Source organism: Rutidosis leptorrhynchoides, chromosome 3, assembly GCF_046630445.1.
Source record: "Rutidosis leptorrhynchoides isolate AG116_Rl617_1_P2 chromosome 3, CSIRO_AGI_Rlap_v1, whole genome shotgun sequence".
In the NCBI taxonomy this organism is placed as follows: Eukaryota; Viridiplantae; Streptophyta; class Magnoliopsida; order Asterales; family Asteraceae; genus Rutidosis; species Rutidosis leptorrhynchoides.
In genome coordinates this window covers 189500550-189518690 of record NC_092335.1, presented here as the reverse complement: position 1 = coordinate 189518690, position 18141 = coordinate 189500550, and the positions used below count along the sequence as shown (strand labels likewise).

The 18141-nt window shown below is 34.7% G+C and overlaps 1 protein-coding gene across 1 annotated transcript; it reads left to right on the top strand.

Annotated features, from left to right (window-relative positions):
• Window positions 1-328: 328 nt before the first annotated feature.
• LOC139900706 (probable ADP-ribosylation factor GTPase-activating protein AGD11) lies at window positions 329-3750 on the top strand. Its single transcript, XM_071883466.1, has 8 exons — window positions 329-908; window positions 1153-1237; window positions 1512-1587; window positions 1858-2021; window positions 2127-2394; window positions 3080-3196; window positions 3295-3390; window positions 3490-3750. The coding sequence occupies exons 1-8, from the start codon at window positions 329-331 to the stop codon at window positions 3748-3750; spliced, it is 1647 nt and encodes a 548-aa protein (XP_071739567.1).
• The last annotated feature ends 14391 nt before the right edge of the window (window positions 3751-18141 follow it).

Sequence of the window (18141 nt, the reverse complement as noted above, 5' to 3'; positions counted from 1 at the left end):
TCTCAATCACAATCATACACACAACAACAATAACAACAAAATACATGAAAAATGTAACAATCCGTTGCTGCATTTCAATCTCTGAAAGATTCTGCAACACATAAAAAAACCAATTCCGAGAATGTATCAGGTAATGATCACGATGTCGTTCTACATGTTTTCTTCTTCTCATATTTTTTATTTTTATTTGTATCACATGTTAACTTTATCAAATAATACTTATTGTGTATTATGTATGATGGTCATTCTGTACACAAGGAGGATAATCATGCAAATGCATAGAAAAAGTTAATCAATTTGTTGCAGATTTTGGATTTTTAAAGCTCAAATGTCTACCACGAGGGATACAAAAACTGATACCACGAATAAGAAGGCGGATATCAAAAGAGATACGAAAACCGATACCAAGAGGGATAAGAAAACAGATGATAAAAGGGATACGAAAACCGATACCACGAGGGATACAAAAACTAATACCTCAAGGGATACGACAAATGATACCACTAGGGATAAGAAAAATGATACGTCGAATAAGATAGATGATACTACGAGGAACAAGAAAATTGATACAACGAAGGATAATAATAATAAGGTAAATGATAACACGAGGGATAAGAAAGTCGATACAACGAGGGACAAGATAAATGATGCCACAAAGGATACGAAAAACGATACCATGAGGGATAAGGTAAATGATACCTCGAATAAGAAAATTGATACTACGAAGGATAAGGTAAATGATACCTCGAGGGATAAGAAAGTTGATACTAAGAGGGACAAAATAAATGATGCCACAAGGGATAAGAAAATCGATGCTACGAGTGATAAGGTAAAGGATTGCACGAGGGATAAGAAAATTGATACCACGACGAATAAGATAACAGATGCTGTCGCCAAAAATGTATCAGGTAATGATAAATTGTGTACTGTCTTTCATACATACACTCTATTATTATGTGCACCATTAGTTACCATTTGCTTACAGTTGAATTGCCCCTGTAAATATCACCCACTGGTTAAACTATAAACTGTGTTGATAGTTGATACCTGTTATTATGAATCAGCTGCTTATAGTTTGGACAATAAGTTGTTAATTGTAATTTAGTTACTAAACTTGTTACTAATGCAATGTACACGATTTTCACTTATTAGGCCCGCAAGAATTGCTTGCAGCTTTCATCTCAGAATCGGGTAGTATGGTATGTGCAGATTGTGGAACACCAGATCCAAAATGGATGTAAGTTCACATTTGACACAATGCTTTTTGAGGAGAGTCTGATATATAGTTATCATTAATTGGATTTTGCTAAGGGATGTCGTTAACACACTTAAACACTTGTACAATCAGTTGTTAACACGCTAAAAACACTTGTATACAGCATTTGGTTATTAACTTAATGGTGGCCATGTACACTTGTTTTAAGCGTGTTAACGTCAACCCTAAAAGCTATAAGCAAAATCCTAATTATATGCATGGTAATTGAAATTTCAAGTTTGGTATGGGTTACCAGATCTGTGAATTTTGGAGCTTTTGTCTGCATCATGTGTTCAGGAGTACATAGAAGCCTTGGTGTACATATATCAAAAGTACGGTAATCGTTTCCGTTTCAACTTACAAAATCAAGTAAATATTGTGTATTTAGATGAAAAATCAATTTTTTATGGATTTCGCTAATGACAGCTTTCGTTAACACGCTTAAAACACATGTATACAGCAGTTGGTTATTAACTTTATGGTAGCGGTAACCTAATGGTACAAGTGTTTTAAGCATGTTAACGACTTAAGGGTTGTATTTAGCAAAATCTAATGAACTCTAGTTAGCTTTTGTGTTTACTAGATAAGTATTTTTCATACAGGTGTTGTCGGTTAAATTAGACGAATGGACACATGAAGAAGTGAATACGGTTATTAAAGGTGGTGGAAATGCTATGGTGAATGCAAAATATGAAGCTTTAATTCCTGAGAATTGTAAAAAACCAACACCAGATTCTTCGATAGAAGATCGTCATGACTTTATCAGGTAAACATCAAATGCATTACTTAATTTAGATGATATTGTATTTTGAATAATTATAATTATAAATATAAATATAAATTATAATTAAATTGTTTGATGCAAAAACAGGAGAAAGTATGAGATTAAAGAATTTTTGGACTCGAATAAACAAATTCGTCTTCATCCATCTCCATCTGCATCATCATTACAGTTGCAGTGCGCTTCAACAAACTTCATTGGTGCTATTATGGATAAGAAAAATTCAAACAATGTTCGTGGCCACAGTATCGGCCAAGCATTTCGTAACAGCTGGCGCAAAAAGGATAATACTGAAAACAAGGCTCCTAATGCTCCTCCTACGGCTGCTGCTAATCTTACTAAAAAGAGTAACTCCATGGTAATTGCTTCTACTGTTGTCCTGTAGGATTGTAAGTAGAGGTGGAAATTTCAACCCAATCATTTGATAATGGATTAACTCGGGTTATAATTTATTACTAGTAATGGGTCAAATGTGGATTTAGTTAAAATGAAACGGGCCAATTGGGTTCAAGGGGTTAATGGTTGTCTAGTATGTAAAATCATGCTTACAGTTTCCTAAATTATTTAATCCATACGATATTATCTTTTGATTCTAATCAATTATCTGATACAGAATACACAAAGTTGGACACTTGGACCAAAGAGTTTTAATGGGTCAGGCACCCAGGCCTGTACCAAATATTTACCCATATGAACAGAACCCATTTTGACCCACTACCCAACCTTCCTGACAGCCCAATTTACCACTTTCTAATATATACACGTTCCTTTTAAATTCCCCAAATATTTGGAAAAATAAATTCAGGAACAAATGGATATCATTGTTTTGAGGAAAATTATGCTGAAAATATCATCTCTAATACAATTATGCTAAATATTATAATCTGTTTAATCAATGTAAATTATTATGCTGAAAATACCATCTCTGATACAATTATGCTAAATATCAAAATGTGTTTGATCACAATGATTAAAGTACTTTTAAATAAATATTGATTACAATATAACTGTATATGTAATTATGTATAAATTTTTGTGTATAGGCAGGTATGGTTGAATTCATTGGTCTAATAAAGGTCAATGTGGTCAAGGGTACCAACCTAGCTGTCCGAGACATGATGACAAGCGATCCTTACGTCATCCTGTCATTAGGCACCCAAGTAAGCATAACATAATCAAAATCACTCTAATGATAATTTTGAATTTAACAACATTGTGTAAACTAAGAATTTTATTTTATGTACTTATTATAATGCAGTCAGTGAAGACACGAGTTATAAAAAGCAACTTAAATCCTGTCTGGAACGAAAAGCTAATGTTATCAATTCCTAGCAGCATTCCTCCTTTAAAAGTTGTAAGTCAAAAGTTTTATATTCACAATAAGTTAGATAACTTGTTTATATAATTTCTATTATTGATTATTGAATTGATCAAATTATGTATCATGTTGCAGATTGTTTATGATAGAGATACATTTAAAGCTGATGATTTTATGGGTGATGCTGAGATCGATATTCAACCGTTAGTATGTGCAGCCAGAGCATCTGAAAATTCTGATAATTCGGTAGGAAACAAAGACAGCAATACTCAAGTTAAAGATGGTGTCATCACAATAGAAAAAGGGATTGTGAAGCACGAAATTGCTCTCAAGTTGGAAAATGTTGAAAAGGGTGTGTTACAAATTGAGCTCGAATGTGTTCCTCTTACACAATAGCATGATACAAAAATATGCTCCGTTTTCAAATCGAAAAACGAGTACATGAACATGTTATGATATAAGGGTTTCTTTAAGAGTTCATGGTTAATTCAGCGATCAGTGTAATCAATATTACGCTCTAGTTGTTATCTTTGCATCTCTGTATGATAACTAAACGCATGCTTAATGTAGCTATGCTCGAGTTGATGAAACTACATCTTGGACAGTTTTGGTTGTATCTCAGAAACTAATCATCGTAGATTAGAAAGATGAAATCTTTCGTTACTAGGTATAACTTGATTACTCTTGCTTTCTAGTAAACCACAACTACCTAAAATGATTTTTAGATGACACTAAAATCACCAACAATATTATCTTAATAACGAGTTATCTATATGTGCTTAGTCATCATGCTAACCATTCTCAATCCTAGAGTGTTTCCTATCCACGCCAAGTTTTGCAATTGGCGCCCGTCAACCATTCAACAAGGATAGGGAGCAAAAGGTTAAATCAAGCTCCTATAAATGAACACTCAAATCTTTTTATTATATATTATTCATTGGAGCATATGAGCCTTTTTCACCTCGTTTTTTATGGGTATGGGTAAGCAAAAGAAACCCTCTTATGAACGAGCACATTGGCTCCCCCATAGAATGTAAAATCTCGGGTAATCAAGCCCCCCCCCCCCCCCCCCCCCCGAGCGCGAGGCCTGGTACCGGTGAATTGCGCATTATGCACACCGTCTAGTCACACTCCCTTTTTGAACAATTTGGCATGACCAGAAATTGAACCCGGGTAGTGTGCTTCATTGGACAACTCGGTGATCACCCACGCAAGCCTGCGTGGTTTTTTCATCTCGTTTTGGGTACAAAAATTCTCAAAACCGGCCTAATATACGTACTTTCAAGTTCCTATAAATGAACAATCAAATCTTTTTAATATTTTAAATTATTATCTACATAAAAAAACAGTCAATTTAAAATTTATAGTGCATTGCATAATTATAGGTAATCCTAGCAGACTAATTTGTTGATTCCTTTAATACATACTAAATCCACGTTCATGACTGTGTGTGCACAAGTGGAAGGATAATTGCTCAGACCGGACAAGAGGGGCAAGAAAGCGTTGAAAGTGTTAGGAAGAGAGGATCGCCTGGACGTTGGGAGATACAAATTTGAGAGAAAAATAACTCTATTACTCACAAGAATAGATTTACAGAGTATTACAAAACTCTTAAAAAAACTCTCAAACTCACACACACTATCTAGGTTGTGATTACACTTCTCTGAGTGATTTTGGGATGATTTACAATTGAAGTTTCAACCTCTATTTATACTAAAACTTTGGTGGCGGTGGAATGGTATGAACGAGGAAGGTGTCGTGTGAACGGAGATGGTGGGCGGTCGTCATCGTGTTCATCTTTGCTTCTTCTACATGGTGTTCAAAGAAGGCTACTTTGAACATCTAGAAGGTGAGCTTCTAGATTGCAGGCTGGAAACTTTCAATTCTCCCCCTCCAGCCGAATCCACGAACATTCCAGTTATGTCTCTGCATAACTCCAACTTCTCTCGAGTCACCACCTTTGTTAACATATCCACAGGATTCTCCTTTGTATGGATCTTCACTAGTCTCAACAGTTGTCGATCAATTACCTCGCGTATCCAATGATAGCGAATATCAATATGTTTTGTACGGGAATGGTACATGGAGTTCTTGCTCAAATCTAGAGCACTCTGACTATCACAATGTACCTTGTACTCCTTTTGCTTGATTCCAAATTCTTGTAGATTACGCTTTAACCACAACATTTCTTTTCCAGCTTCTGCGGCAACAATATACTCTGCTTCAGTTGTGGATAATGCAACACACCTCTGTAGTCTTGACTGCCATGAAACAGCTCCCCCTGCAAAAGTGTAAATGAATCATGAAGTAGATTTCCTACTATCAGGATCTCCGGCCATATCCTCATCTGTATAGCCTTCCAAGATTGGATCAGCTCCCCCGTAACAAAGACATAGATTCGTTGTACCTTTAAGATATCTGAGAATCCATTTTACCGCATTCCAATGCTCTTTCCCGGGGTTGGAGAGAAAACGACTCACCGTTCCCACTGCATGAGCAATATCGGGCCTTGTACACACCATTGCACACATCAAACTTCCAACTGCTGAAGAATATGGTACTGAAGACATCTCCCCGATCTCTTCCTTGGATGAGGGACAAGAACTCTTGCTTAACTTGAAATGATTGGCTAATGGAATGCTAACAGATTTGGCATTGTTCATATTGAAACGTGAAAGCACTCGTTCAATATACTTCTCCTGAGATAGCCATAACCTTTTATTCTTCCTATCTCGGGTTATCTGCATTCCCAAAATCTGTTGAGCCTGTCATAAGTCTTTCATGTCAAAAGACTTAGAGAGTTCCTTCTTCAGCTGGTTGATCTTCGTTGCATCTTTCCCTACGATCAAAATATCGTCTACATATAGTAGAAGGGCAATGAAATCTCCTCCAGAAAACTTCTGAATGTAGACACACTCATCTGCTGCAGTTTTCTTGTACACTTGACTCACCATGCACGAGTCAAACTTCTTGTACCACTGCCTAGATGCCTGCTTCAAACCATACAAACTTTTCTTCAGCTTGCATACGAGGTTATCTCCTGAAACCTCAAAACCTTCCGGCTGCTCCATGTAAATGTCTTCATGTAAATCTCCATGAAGAAAAGCTGTCTTTACATCCATCTGTTCGAGCTCCAAGTTCATACTTGCGACCAATCCAAGTATGACTCTAATTGAAGTCATCTTGACTACTGGTGAAAATATCTCGTCAAAATCAATCCCTTTATTATGTTGGAATCCTTTGACTACAAGCCGTGCTTTGTATTTCACCACTTTTCCACTACCATCCTTTTTCAGCTTGAACACCCATTTATTTTTCAGTGCCTTCTTCCCGCGTGGAAGTTCTACAATCTCATAAGTTTGATTTTTATACAGAGAATCCATCTCATCCTGCATTGCGAGCAACCATTTTTCTTTGTCCTTATGAGATACTGCTTCATGAAAACTCTCTGGTTCTCCATCTTCAGTAAGTAGAAGGTACTCGAATTCCGGATATCTACTCGATGGAAACCGACCTCGTTCAGATCTACGAACTTCTGGAATATACTGAGGAGATCCACCATCATCTTCGCCTTGTGATGGTTCTGGAACGTCTGGCACATGGGGTTGTGGCTCCCCCTGCTCAGCACCGTCATTTTCCTCATTATCTTCTACTTCCGGTATTTCATCTTGCACTGAAAGTTCATTTCTCATGAATGATTCCGTTGTTGCCTCTGGCACCTGAGCAGCAACATTTGTCTTCTGAGATATTGTGGGCTTTTCAATATCTTCTATTGTCTGTCTTTCATGGAACACCACGTCCCTACTTCTGATCACCTTTTTCTCCTTTGGATCCCATAATCTGTATCCAAATTCTTCATGTCCATAGCCTATGAATATGCATGGAGTAGTCCTTGCATCCAGCTTCTGCCTGAGCTCCTTGGATACATGTGCGTACGCCAAACATCCAAATACTCTTAAGTGAGAGTATGATGGATCCTTTCCAGACCAAAGTTTCTCCGGAACTTCAAAATTCAGTGGTACTGATGGAGATCGGTTGATCAAGTAACATGCGGCTCTGACTGCTTCTCCCCAGAATGGCTTTGGCATCTTAGCCATACTGAGCATGCTCCGAACACGTTCCATGATTGTTCGGTTCATTCTTTCTGCTATACCATTGTGTTGAGGGGTACGTGGGACCGTCTTCGGATGCCATATGATCTGCAATACGCATCGAACTTCCTGGAAGAGTATTCACCTCCATTGTCGAATTGAAGACACTTTAACTTCTTTCCTGTCTCACGTTCTACCGTGACATGGAACTGTTTGAAGTAATCGAACACCTGGTCCTTCGTTCGCAAGAAATACACCCACACCTTTCGAGAAGTATTATCGATAAACGTCAGAAAATATCGATTGCCGCCAATTGATTCAACCTCTAAGAGACCGCAAACATCAGAGTGTACCAGACTGAGTAACTCTGATTTTCTCGTTGAAGAGGAATTAAACGAGACTCTATGCTGCTTACCAAACAGACAATGATTGCAAGGATCTAGTGCAGCGTCCTTGTCTACATTGATAAGCTTCTTCTTTATTAGGGTAGACAACCCTTTCTCACTCATGTGACCGAGTCTCTGGTGCCATAAATTTTGTGACACCTCTTTTTCTGCAACATTAATACTGTCTGTGCAGATCTTCACATGAGTCTTGTATAGTGTGCCACAAATGTGTCCTCGAGCGACTATCATAGCGCCTCTTGATAATTTCCATGTGCCTTTACTAAAATGACTATCATAGCCCTGTTTATCGAGAGCTACCCCAGAAAGTAAATTCAGTCGAAGATCTGGCACATGACGGACATCCTTCAAAGTGATTGTGCTCCCGGAACTTGTCTTTATCTTGACATCACCAATTCCGACAATCTCAGCGAAACTGGAATTTCCCATCTTCACAGCTCCAAAGTCACCAGCTTTGTATGTTGTGAAGTATTCCTTATATGGAGTCACGTGGTAGGAAGCTGCAGTATCTACCACCCATTCTGTTTCTTCTCGTGAGACGTGAAGGCATGTCTCATCATAGGTTGAACAATAAGCTACATCACCAGAGATAGTCACTAATATTTCTCCACCCTTATTCTTCGGCTGTGAACTGCTTTGATCTTGTTCCTCTTTCAATCTATAACAGTTCTTCTTCATATGTCCTTCGAATCCACAATGATGGCATTTATATATTGGTTTTCTGCCATCAGCTGACCTGCCCCTGCTCTTGCTTCTGCCTCTCCATTTATTTTTGCTACTCATTCACTGTCTCCCCCGATTCTCTATGACAAAGGCATGGGTCTGATCTGTGCCCATATCCTTTCTCCTTGCCTCTTCACTGAATATGACATCCTTGACCATTGACATGGTAAGTTTGCCATTCGGAGCTGAGTTGCTGAGTGTTACGACCAGCGTTTCCCAGCTATCGGGAAGAGAACTAAGTAGCAGTAGCGCCTGAACTTCATCGCCAAGCGGTATCAAGAGCCATTTTGGGCGTTCGTTCGAATATATATATATATATATATATATATATATATATATATATATATATATATATATATATATATATATATATATATATATATATATATATATATATATATATATATATATATATATATATATATATATATATACCGTCGGTGCGTACAATATTCCCGTCCCCATCTTTGATGGTGATAACTATGATTTTTGGAGTATCCGAATGAAGACATATTTCCAAGCACAAAACTTGTGGGATATTGTCGAAGTCGGGTTTACAACTCCAAAAGACGTCGAAACTCTGTCCGCAGAAGAACAAGAAAAATACAACAAAAATATTGTAAGAAATGCTGCTGCTCTAGGCTATATTCAACAAGCCTTGACACCGTCTATCTTTCCACGAATCATGGGAGCTACGACAGCCAAAGAGGCGTGGAAAATCCTTCAAGAAGAATTTCAAGGAAATGCCAAGGTGAGATCTGTCAAATTACTAACTCTACGACGAGATTTTGAAAATTTAAATATGAAAGAGACCGAGACCGTTAAAGATTACTATTCTAGAATCAAAGAAATAGTAAATCAAATGAGAGCCTATGGAGATAATATAACTGATAAAAGGATCGTAGAAAAAATACTCATCAGTATGACCGAAAAATACGATCATGTCATTACTGCTATCGAAGAGTAGAAAGACATCGAGACTCTGTCGGTACCAGAATTAATTGGCTCTCTTGAAGCATATGAGGCTAGACTGAGTCGGCGTAGTGAAAACTCACTAGAAAGTGCCTTTCAGTCTAAACTCAAAATAAGGTCTCAGAAATCTAATAATGAGGGGAAAAGAAATCTCGAAGAAAAGTCGAGTGGAGGAGAAAAACCCAGAACCGGGTTTGATCAGAGAAGAAAAAACTATCCTCCATGAGGTATCTGCAAAAAGACAAACCACTTGGAGAAAGATTGTTTCCACAAAGGGAAGCCACAATGCAATAATTGCAAAAGATTTGGGCATATAGAAAAAGATTGCCGTTTAAAACAAAATCATCGAGCTAACTTCACGGAAGAAAGTGAAGATATTTCGGAGAACAAAAATCAGCTATTATATGCCTGTCATGTCGTAAATAAACAGAGGGACGATACTTGGTTGATTGACAGTGGGTGCAGCAACCACATGACAGGAGATGAAAAGTTATTTGATAGTATCTGATGTTATGCGAGGTGTATATAAAATAGCTTTATTTTATCAACTAAATACTATTAAATACGATACAATTTTACACAAGATATTTATTTATTTATAGAATGGATATACTTAAACCTTGCTACAATACTTATAGGCAGTGTACCTAATCGTACAGTAGTGTAGTTTTTAGTAAGTCCGGTTCGTTCCACAGGGAAAATCTTTAAACAAAGCTTAACGCTATATTAGTTTTAATTTATAAAAATACAAATATATATATAAGTAATATTATTATTATAAAGGGGGGTTTTTACCGTTTAATGACCGGTTTGTCGATTTTTAAAACTTTAGTCGCAGTTAAAACCTAATGTAAAATATTAAATAAATAAAAGACTTAATTTAAAGCGTAAAGAAAATAACGATAATGAAATTGCAATAAATAAAAGTGCGATAAAATAAACTTGCGATAATTAAAAAGTACGATAATTAAAAGTGCAATTAAATACAATAACAATAAATAAAAATGCAATAATTAGAAGTGCAATTAAATATGAAAATAAAGGAATTATGCTTATTTAAACTTCCGTAATCATGATGTTTGACGTGTTGATTTTAGTTTTATGCCCATGGGTTAATTGTCCTTTGTCCTGCATTATTTAATATGTCCGTCTGGTTTTTGTTCATAATAGTCCATCAGTCATAAATATAAAGTGCGAGTATCCTCGTTAAATTATCCTTATACCCGAAGTCAAATATTCCAACTAATTGGGGACTTAAACTGTAACAAGATCTTAATACTTTGTTTAATAATTACACCAGGATATCAACTGCGTGTAACCCAAGGTTTTAATACTTTGTTAACAATTACACCAAGTGTCCTTGTATATAATTTTACCCCTGTTTTAATAATTCTAGTGACTATTAATCCATTCTCGTGTCCGGTTAAATGAACGATTATTCGTACATATAAATATCCCGCCCATCGTGTCCGATCGAGTGTATATGGTTATTTATAGGGACGTCCAATTGTAAATCTTTATATTAAAATTAACAAACTATCATTTAGTTAAACAAATATAAAGCCCATTAATAGCCCATAGTCTAATTTCCACAAGTGTCGTTCTTTTGTCCAAACCCCAATTATGGTACAAAGCCCAATTACCCAATTTTAGTAATTAGCCCAACATCATGATTACTTCGTTTTAAATAAGCATAATAATAATTTAGCTACGAGATATTAATGTAAAAAGGTTGAACATAACTTACAATGATTAAAAATAGCGTAGCGTTACACGGACAGAATTTCGACTTACACCCTTACAATATGCGCTAACATACCCTTATTATTAGGATTTAAAATTAAAATTAAAATTAAAATATAAATATATATATATATATATATATATATATATATATATATATATATATATATATATATATATATATATATATATATATATAATACGTTTATGAATGAAGAGAAAAAGATGTATGATATTTAAAACGATCAAAATGCGTTGCCTTTTATAGGCAGATTTGGATTTGAGTGCTCCGCGAGTCGCGCCCAATTTCCCCTTCAAACTCCGCGAGTCACGGAGTTTGAATTTCCAGCTCACTCTAATTTGGATCTTAGCTTTGCCGACATAATATATATATAAATATAAAATATAAATAATTAATATAATTATTTATATATTATATTATATTCTTGTGCATAGTAGACTTATAATTTTTGGTCCGTTACGTCGCGTTGAGAGTTGACTCATGTCCTGGTTCCGGATTTTTGAACGTCCTTGCGTACTATTTTATATCGTGTACTTTGCGTTTTGAATCTTGTACTCTTGTAATTTTGAGACGTTTCTCATCAATAATTGGAACCTCTTTGATTGTATTTTGTACTTTTGAGCTTTTTGGTCGTTTGCGTCTTCAATTCGTCGAATCTGTCTTTTGTCTTCACCTTTTATTATTTAAACGAATATCACTTGTAAATAGAACAATTGCAACTAAAAGCTTGTCTTTCTTGAGGAATAATGCTATGAAATATATGTTCATTTTTAACATTATCAAATATTCCCACACTTGAGCGTTGCTTGTCCTCAAGCAATATAGTCTTGAAATAAAAATACTTGAATCACTTCTTTATTCTTCACACTTTGTACATCAGTGATTTCAATACGGCGGTATGAACAATGATAGTAACGATGTGGTTTACAGTCTCACATGACTTATGAAAATTTAGATCCATTAAGGAAATTGGATCTTTATGAAAACATTTGATCTTTTGAAAATTAAATCTTGCTTTTACCCTAGATAAGTTTTCCGGAATAACCCTTCACTGGTGTTTGCAAATTCTTTTTGTGGGTTTGGTGGGTTTCATATTTGAAATTTTTAGCTCAAAACTTGTGGTTTTGTGTCACCCACTTGCTAACCTTGTATTGGGAAAGCAACACTTCCAGTATACTTGCTCCGTATATTACCTTTCGGTAAACTACCGTCCGGTTGTAAAGGAAAGCGTTGAACAAGCAACTGTTAAGGCAATGTCCCCTGACATTCTTTTAATTATGGTCTATAACGTATCGGATGCAATTACTATCCTTGGTAGGAGCAATAGTAAAGCTTACCCTTATAATTTTGCAGTCTGGCACAAGGTCCTGTCTTTGACCATGCTATGCAACCACCGTTCTTACGGTTGACACCCGATTTGGTTCAGGTGACCTAATGAATTCCAGGTGAATTCCTAGGATTTTACGTTTAAAGGTAATGAACGCATTGAAAATGGGTTTTCAGAAAACAAATCGGTTTTAATTTTTGATCAAAATATTTTCTCGTTCAAGCTCGAGTTTAGATATCATTGAATTCCATGAGTTTGAATTATCAATCTTTAAGGTCAATCTCAAGGATTGAGTAATATCAGTCTTAAAAGCTGATTTTTGATCTTTTAAGGAGATTATCCTTTCTGGGGATCTGATTCATTAGTCTTATCAAGCTAATTTTCACGGTGCCCCCCATTGTACGAGATAAATCCTTCTCATGGTTAGGATAAATCTGACCACTTGGCGACCCTGTTTGATGCTGAGGTCCGTGGATTTCCTGCTGATTTTAGTGATGACTTTTCTAGGTTTTTCGTCAACCTACAGCTGGTCTGGACGACAACTTCTTGACCTAAATCAAGAAGCGCGTTTCTTTTTAGGAAGACTTTACTTCCTTTTAATGATGGAATTGATTCATCGTGTAGATCCATCCTTTCTTTTCTTTCATTGGGTAAAATAGTTAATTATCGTCCAAAACAAAAGTATTTTCAATTATTTGTACAAAAATATGTGATATATATTTTGAATAACTTGGTAAAAATTTCCCACACTTGGCTTTTATTTTCTTTTCTTTGCCTTTTTATTTTCCTCTATTCCATTCTTAAATGAATTCTAACATTTTGGGTTGTTTCTCAATTTATGTCATTTCCGAGGTAACGACAATTTCGGTATTAACACATAGTTTTCATCGTTCATAAATATGTATAAACATGATTTTAAATTCATTTAGTTGAAAATTTTGAAAAATTTTACTAGAATTGGGTAGTCAGTATATAAGACTAGGGCTATTCTTTGTTATCAGAGAGCACTAGATTCTAATACAACTACTGCGTTACTAGTATTTTTAATGGTAACCAATTGTTTAAATAAAATTTTTTTTAAAATTCGAAAGAATTTAATCCCTTCCCACACTTAAGATTTTGCAATGCTCTCATTTGCAAGAAATCAGTAACAATTTAAATTATTGAGGGTGATTAGCGTAGAAAATGATTAAATTTTACCAAAGTTTCCAAACATATTGTTGTTTGTGTTGAATGATAAATGGTGCACATCATTTGTTCATTCCGTCTTGTTATTATTTCACATATATTTTGTATCTTGTCGTCAAAATTAGTTGCTTTTGCTGAACTTAATGCCAGTCTTTGAAAATGTGTTGTTTTACCCTGTTGTGTACATAAGATAAACTGCAAACATATATACATATTTTTGAAGTTTGGTATATTACCCCACATTCAAAAATTATTAAAATCTAATAATAAAAGTTAGAAAATTATAAAAACTATTACAATATCAACATAAGTGCTAAATGTAGTAACATTACAAAAAATAAAATAAATAAAATTAAATAAATTAGGGTTGATACTGATACCAGTAGGGGTTCCATGCATAACCGTATGTGTTATAGAATGCTTCAGCTGGGTTATAAGTAGGATACGGTGGTTGAATCTCTATAGACCAGGGAGGAAATACGGGCTTTGGAGTAGGAATATAGTTTCTACCTACATGTTGGCAATGAGCTATGATGTGGTTTTGATGAACTTGCCAATCTTCAAATGCTCGATGTCTAGCATTTTCATACTCTTGTGAAGCTATAAACCTTTGCATTTCTGTCATTTCATTTCCCCCTCCCACATTACCTGGCTGTTGATTTCTTTCAACCTGTGGATGTGTTCCATTATATTGTACTGCGGCGTTATTTCGCATCTTCAAAACCTTAGCACCATGATATACATTTAAACCAATTGTATCGTGGGGTTCTAGTTCTTCGATTAATAATCCCCCCCAACTTATATCCACATCGAGATACTCAGCAATTAATGTAATAAATATACCACCTCCTATTATACTGTACGGTCTCATCCCCCTAACCATAGCCGATAAATAATAACCCACACAATAAGGTATACTTACAGCGCTTTGTGGGTCTCGAATACACATGTGGTAAAATAAATCTTGCTCATTTACCTTTTCCTTATTTTTACCTCACTGTGTAATCGAATTCGCTAGAAACTTGTGAATTACTCTTAACTCAGCTCTATCTATATCCGTATAAGAGTAATTTCCCCCTTTAAATCGGTGATGGCTAGTCATTTGACTCCATACACCATGCGTATCAAAATTTTCATCAATCTTCCTACCATTTAATATCAACCCTTGACAATCGGCAGATGCTAGCTCCTCAGGCGTATATATACGTAAGGCCTGAGTCATGTCTAGTAGAGACATGTGGCGCATCGAACCTCCTAACAAATATCTAATAAAAGTTCGATCGGTTAAAGTAGCTACCCGATCATTTATTTCTATACTACACAATAATTCTTCACACCATACTTTATATACAGGTCTACGCATGTTGAATAAACGTACCCAATCACTAAAAGTAGAATTACCATACCTTTGAGTAAGTAATTCCCTGATTGGCTCGGCCAATTCCACTACCTCTAATGGTTCCCATTCTATTACCCTAGGTACTTCAACAACTTTAGAATGAAGAGTGTGCAAGCCCCTTTGGTATTTTGGATAATCTATCCAACGTCTATCTAATCTCAAGTTCGGGTGCAAATCTTCCACGTGCATATCTGAAAATGTCATAACTGGATGAGGTATATCTTGTTTGTAATAGTTATTAACATCCTGTTGTTCCGCATTCTCAAGAGGAGCAATGCGAGCTTGGGATGAAGATTCACCCCTTTCAGTCTGCAAAACACATCAAACACAATTTTTGTGCATCCAAATATGCATTAGTGTCAGCAAAATCATCAATCAAAATAATTACAATGACATGTTCAATTTATATCAAACTTATGCTTATTTTCATATTTTTATCAAATCTACACTTTTTCAAATAAGCATATACGAAAATGTTCGCCAAGTTCATAAGCATTCAACTCAAATAACATGTCAAAATAATCATTATTAGCAATTAAACAAGTTTCAAATGGAAATTATATCTCAAAAATCAAGTTCATGAATTTTAGACTTGAAAAAGTCCACTTTAATTCTCAAAAATCATGTTTAGGCTCAAAGTTTGGATCATTTAACTACCTAAACATATTACACTACTTAATTTAGCAATAATTCATGACAAAAATCGGCTATAACCTGTCTATATCAAAAAGTCCCAAATTGCTCAAGAACACAAACCCTAGATTACTCAAAATTTGAAGTTTAAGGCTTCTAATCATGTTAAATAGCATCAATCTAGGTTATACAAGCATAATATATAAGCAATTTAAGCATAATTACACTAAAAAGCATCAAAATCGAATTGGGTATAAATTTATTCAAGAACACTAATTTTCGGATTAAATGGGTGTTTTGATGAAGAAATTACCGTTTTCCTTGAGTAATTCCTTGATAGCATCCTTCTCAACATGATTTTGTGAAAGATTTGATGAAAAATGGTGAAAAAAATTTGGATTTGTGTGTGTTTTTGGGTTTATTTTCGCAGTATTTTGGGGTGTGGTTGTGTGCAAACTGATCTGATCTTGCGTTTTATTTTTTTCTGGATTTTTCATCCTCCGCGAGTTGCGGTATTTACCCATTACAAACTCTGCGAGTCGCGGTGTCTTTTTTTTTTTTTTTAATAAAAACCTTAACTTATAAAATAATTAATTAATTAATTTTAAAATTTTGTTTCCCTTGTTATTTAGGACGAGGTCGTTTCGGAACGATGTCCTAGTCCGTCCCTCGACAAAATTTTAAAATTTGTCAATTTAAAGTGCGGTTTTAAAAGCAAAGATTTTTGGGTTTTTTTAATTTTTTTGGCATACTTTAAATCAATAAGATTAAAAATAATGATAATAAAAATTCTCGTCCCGCCCTCGGGTAAAGCAATTTCTACTCAACAACCTAGTCTTCAACTTACGACGAATTTTAAAAATCGTATTTTTAACTTAATGAGATAAAGTAAATTTTTATTTTTAAATTCACACAACTTAAATTTAAAATGCATAAAATTCAAAATTAATATTAAAAATTCACACCAAACTTAAATTTTAATTTTATTTTTATACATACAAACTTATATTAAAAATATTAATTTTTCAAATATTTACAATTTTAAATATATTGATTTAAAAAGTTTACAATATCAATTTAAGATTTATATATTAATTTTAAAAACATGGTAAAAATAAAATTAAAAATCTTTTTGGCTTTTATCCCACTTTAATCAATCAAATATTATCAAAAATATACGCCCCTCTTTTCGGTAAAGTAATTTCGGTTCCATGACCTAATTTAACTCATGACGAATTTTTGAAATATTTTGGGTTGATTGATTAAAGATATTTATACCTTAAGAATAAACGTTAAATTTCGCAGTGATGTAATAAATTTTTGTATGATATCAATAATTTCGGTCGCAAGACCTAATTTTATCGAATACCAATTTAATACTTTATAGCGAACAAATTATCGTTTATTATCAAAAGGTTAAAAAATAAAAATAAAAATAAAAACTGTACAGACTTACCTGTGAGATAGTATTTCTTAGTGATATGCTCTAGCCCACTCATAAGATAGTCGGACTAATTGATTTTCCATGGCTACATAGGCGTAACCTCGAGCATTTAATGTTTTTTCTTCTAAACATATGAACGGTCCATCTCTGCATAAAGTAACAAATTCGGTGTTTGAATAGGTTTGATTATTTGAACATTTACCTTCGTGTGACCATTTTCCGCATTTGTGACATTTTTCAAGGTGTCGTGCTCTTCTTTTCGCTGCAGATTTTGATTTTCCTTTACCAAATTGTAACTTATTATTTTCGCATCTGGATTCTTTTCTTACTACGTCCAATTTTTCTCTGATTACTGATACCAGTTCACTCGGAAGTGTGTCATTATTACGTTTAGTGATCAAAGCGTGTAGCATTAGACCATGGTTTAGTTCACAGGAAGTCTTCATCTAGTAAATCCTAAAAAAATAAAAAATTCATAATGAGGGGAGAAGACTAGTTCTTTAGGGTCTGCTAGGGAAAGACCATTCGGGTTCCATTTTCGAGAACTATACGAAAACAGAAAATCTAACTCTAACAGAAATACATATTATCTTTTAAAGACTTGATTCTCCCCACACTTAGTTAGCTGTGGTATCGAAATTGTGATTAACTTCGTTGTTGACTTCCATCGGACTATCTATGTAATGTTTAACTCTGTGACCATTAACCTTAAATTCAATCCCATTTGAATTTATCAATTCTTTCGTTCCGTATGGGAAAACACTTTTGACTATGAATGGTCCAGACCATCTTGATTTCAATTTTCCAGGAAATAGCTTGAATCGTGAATTGAAAAGAAGAA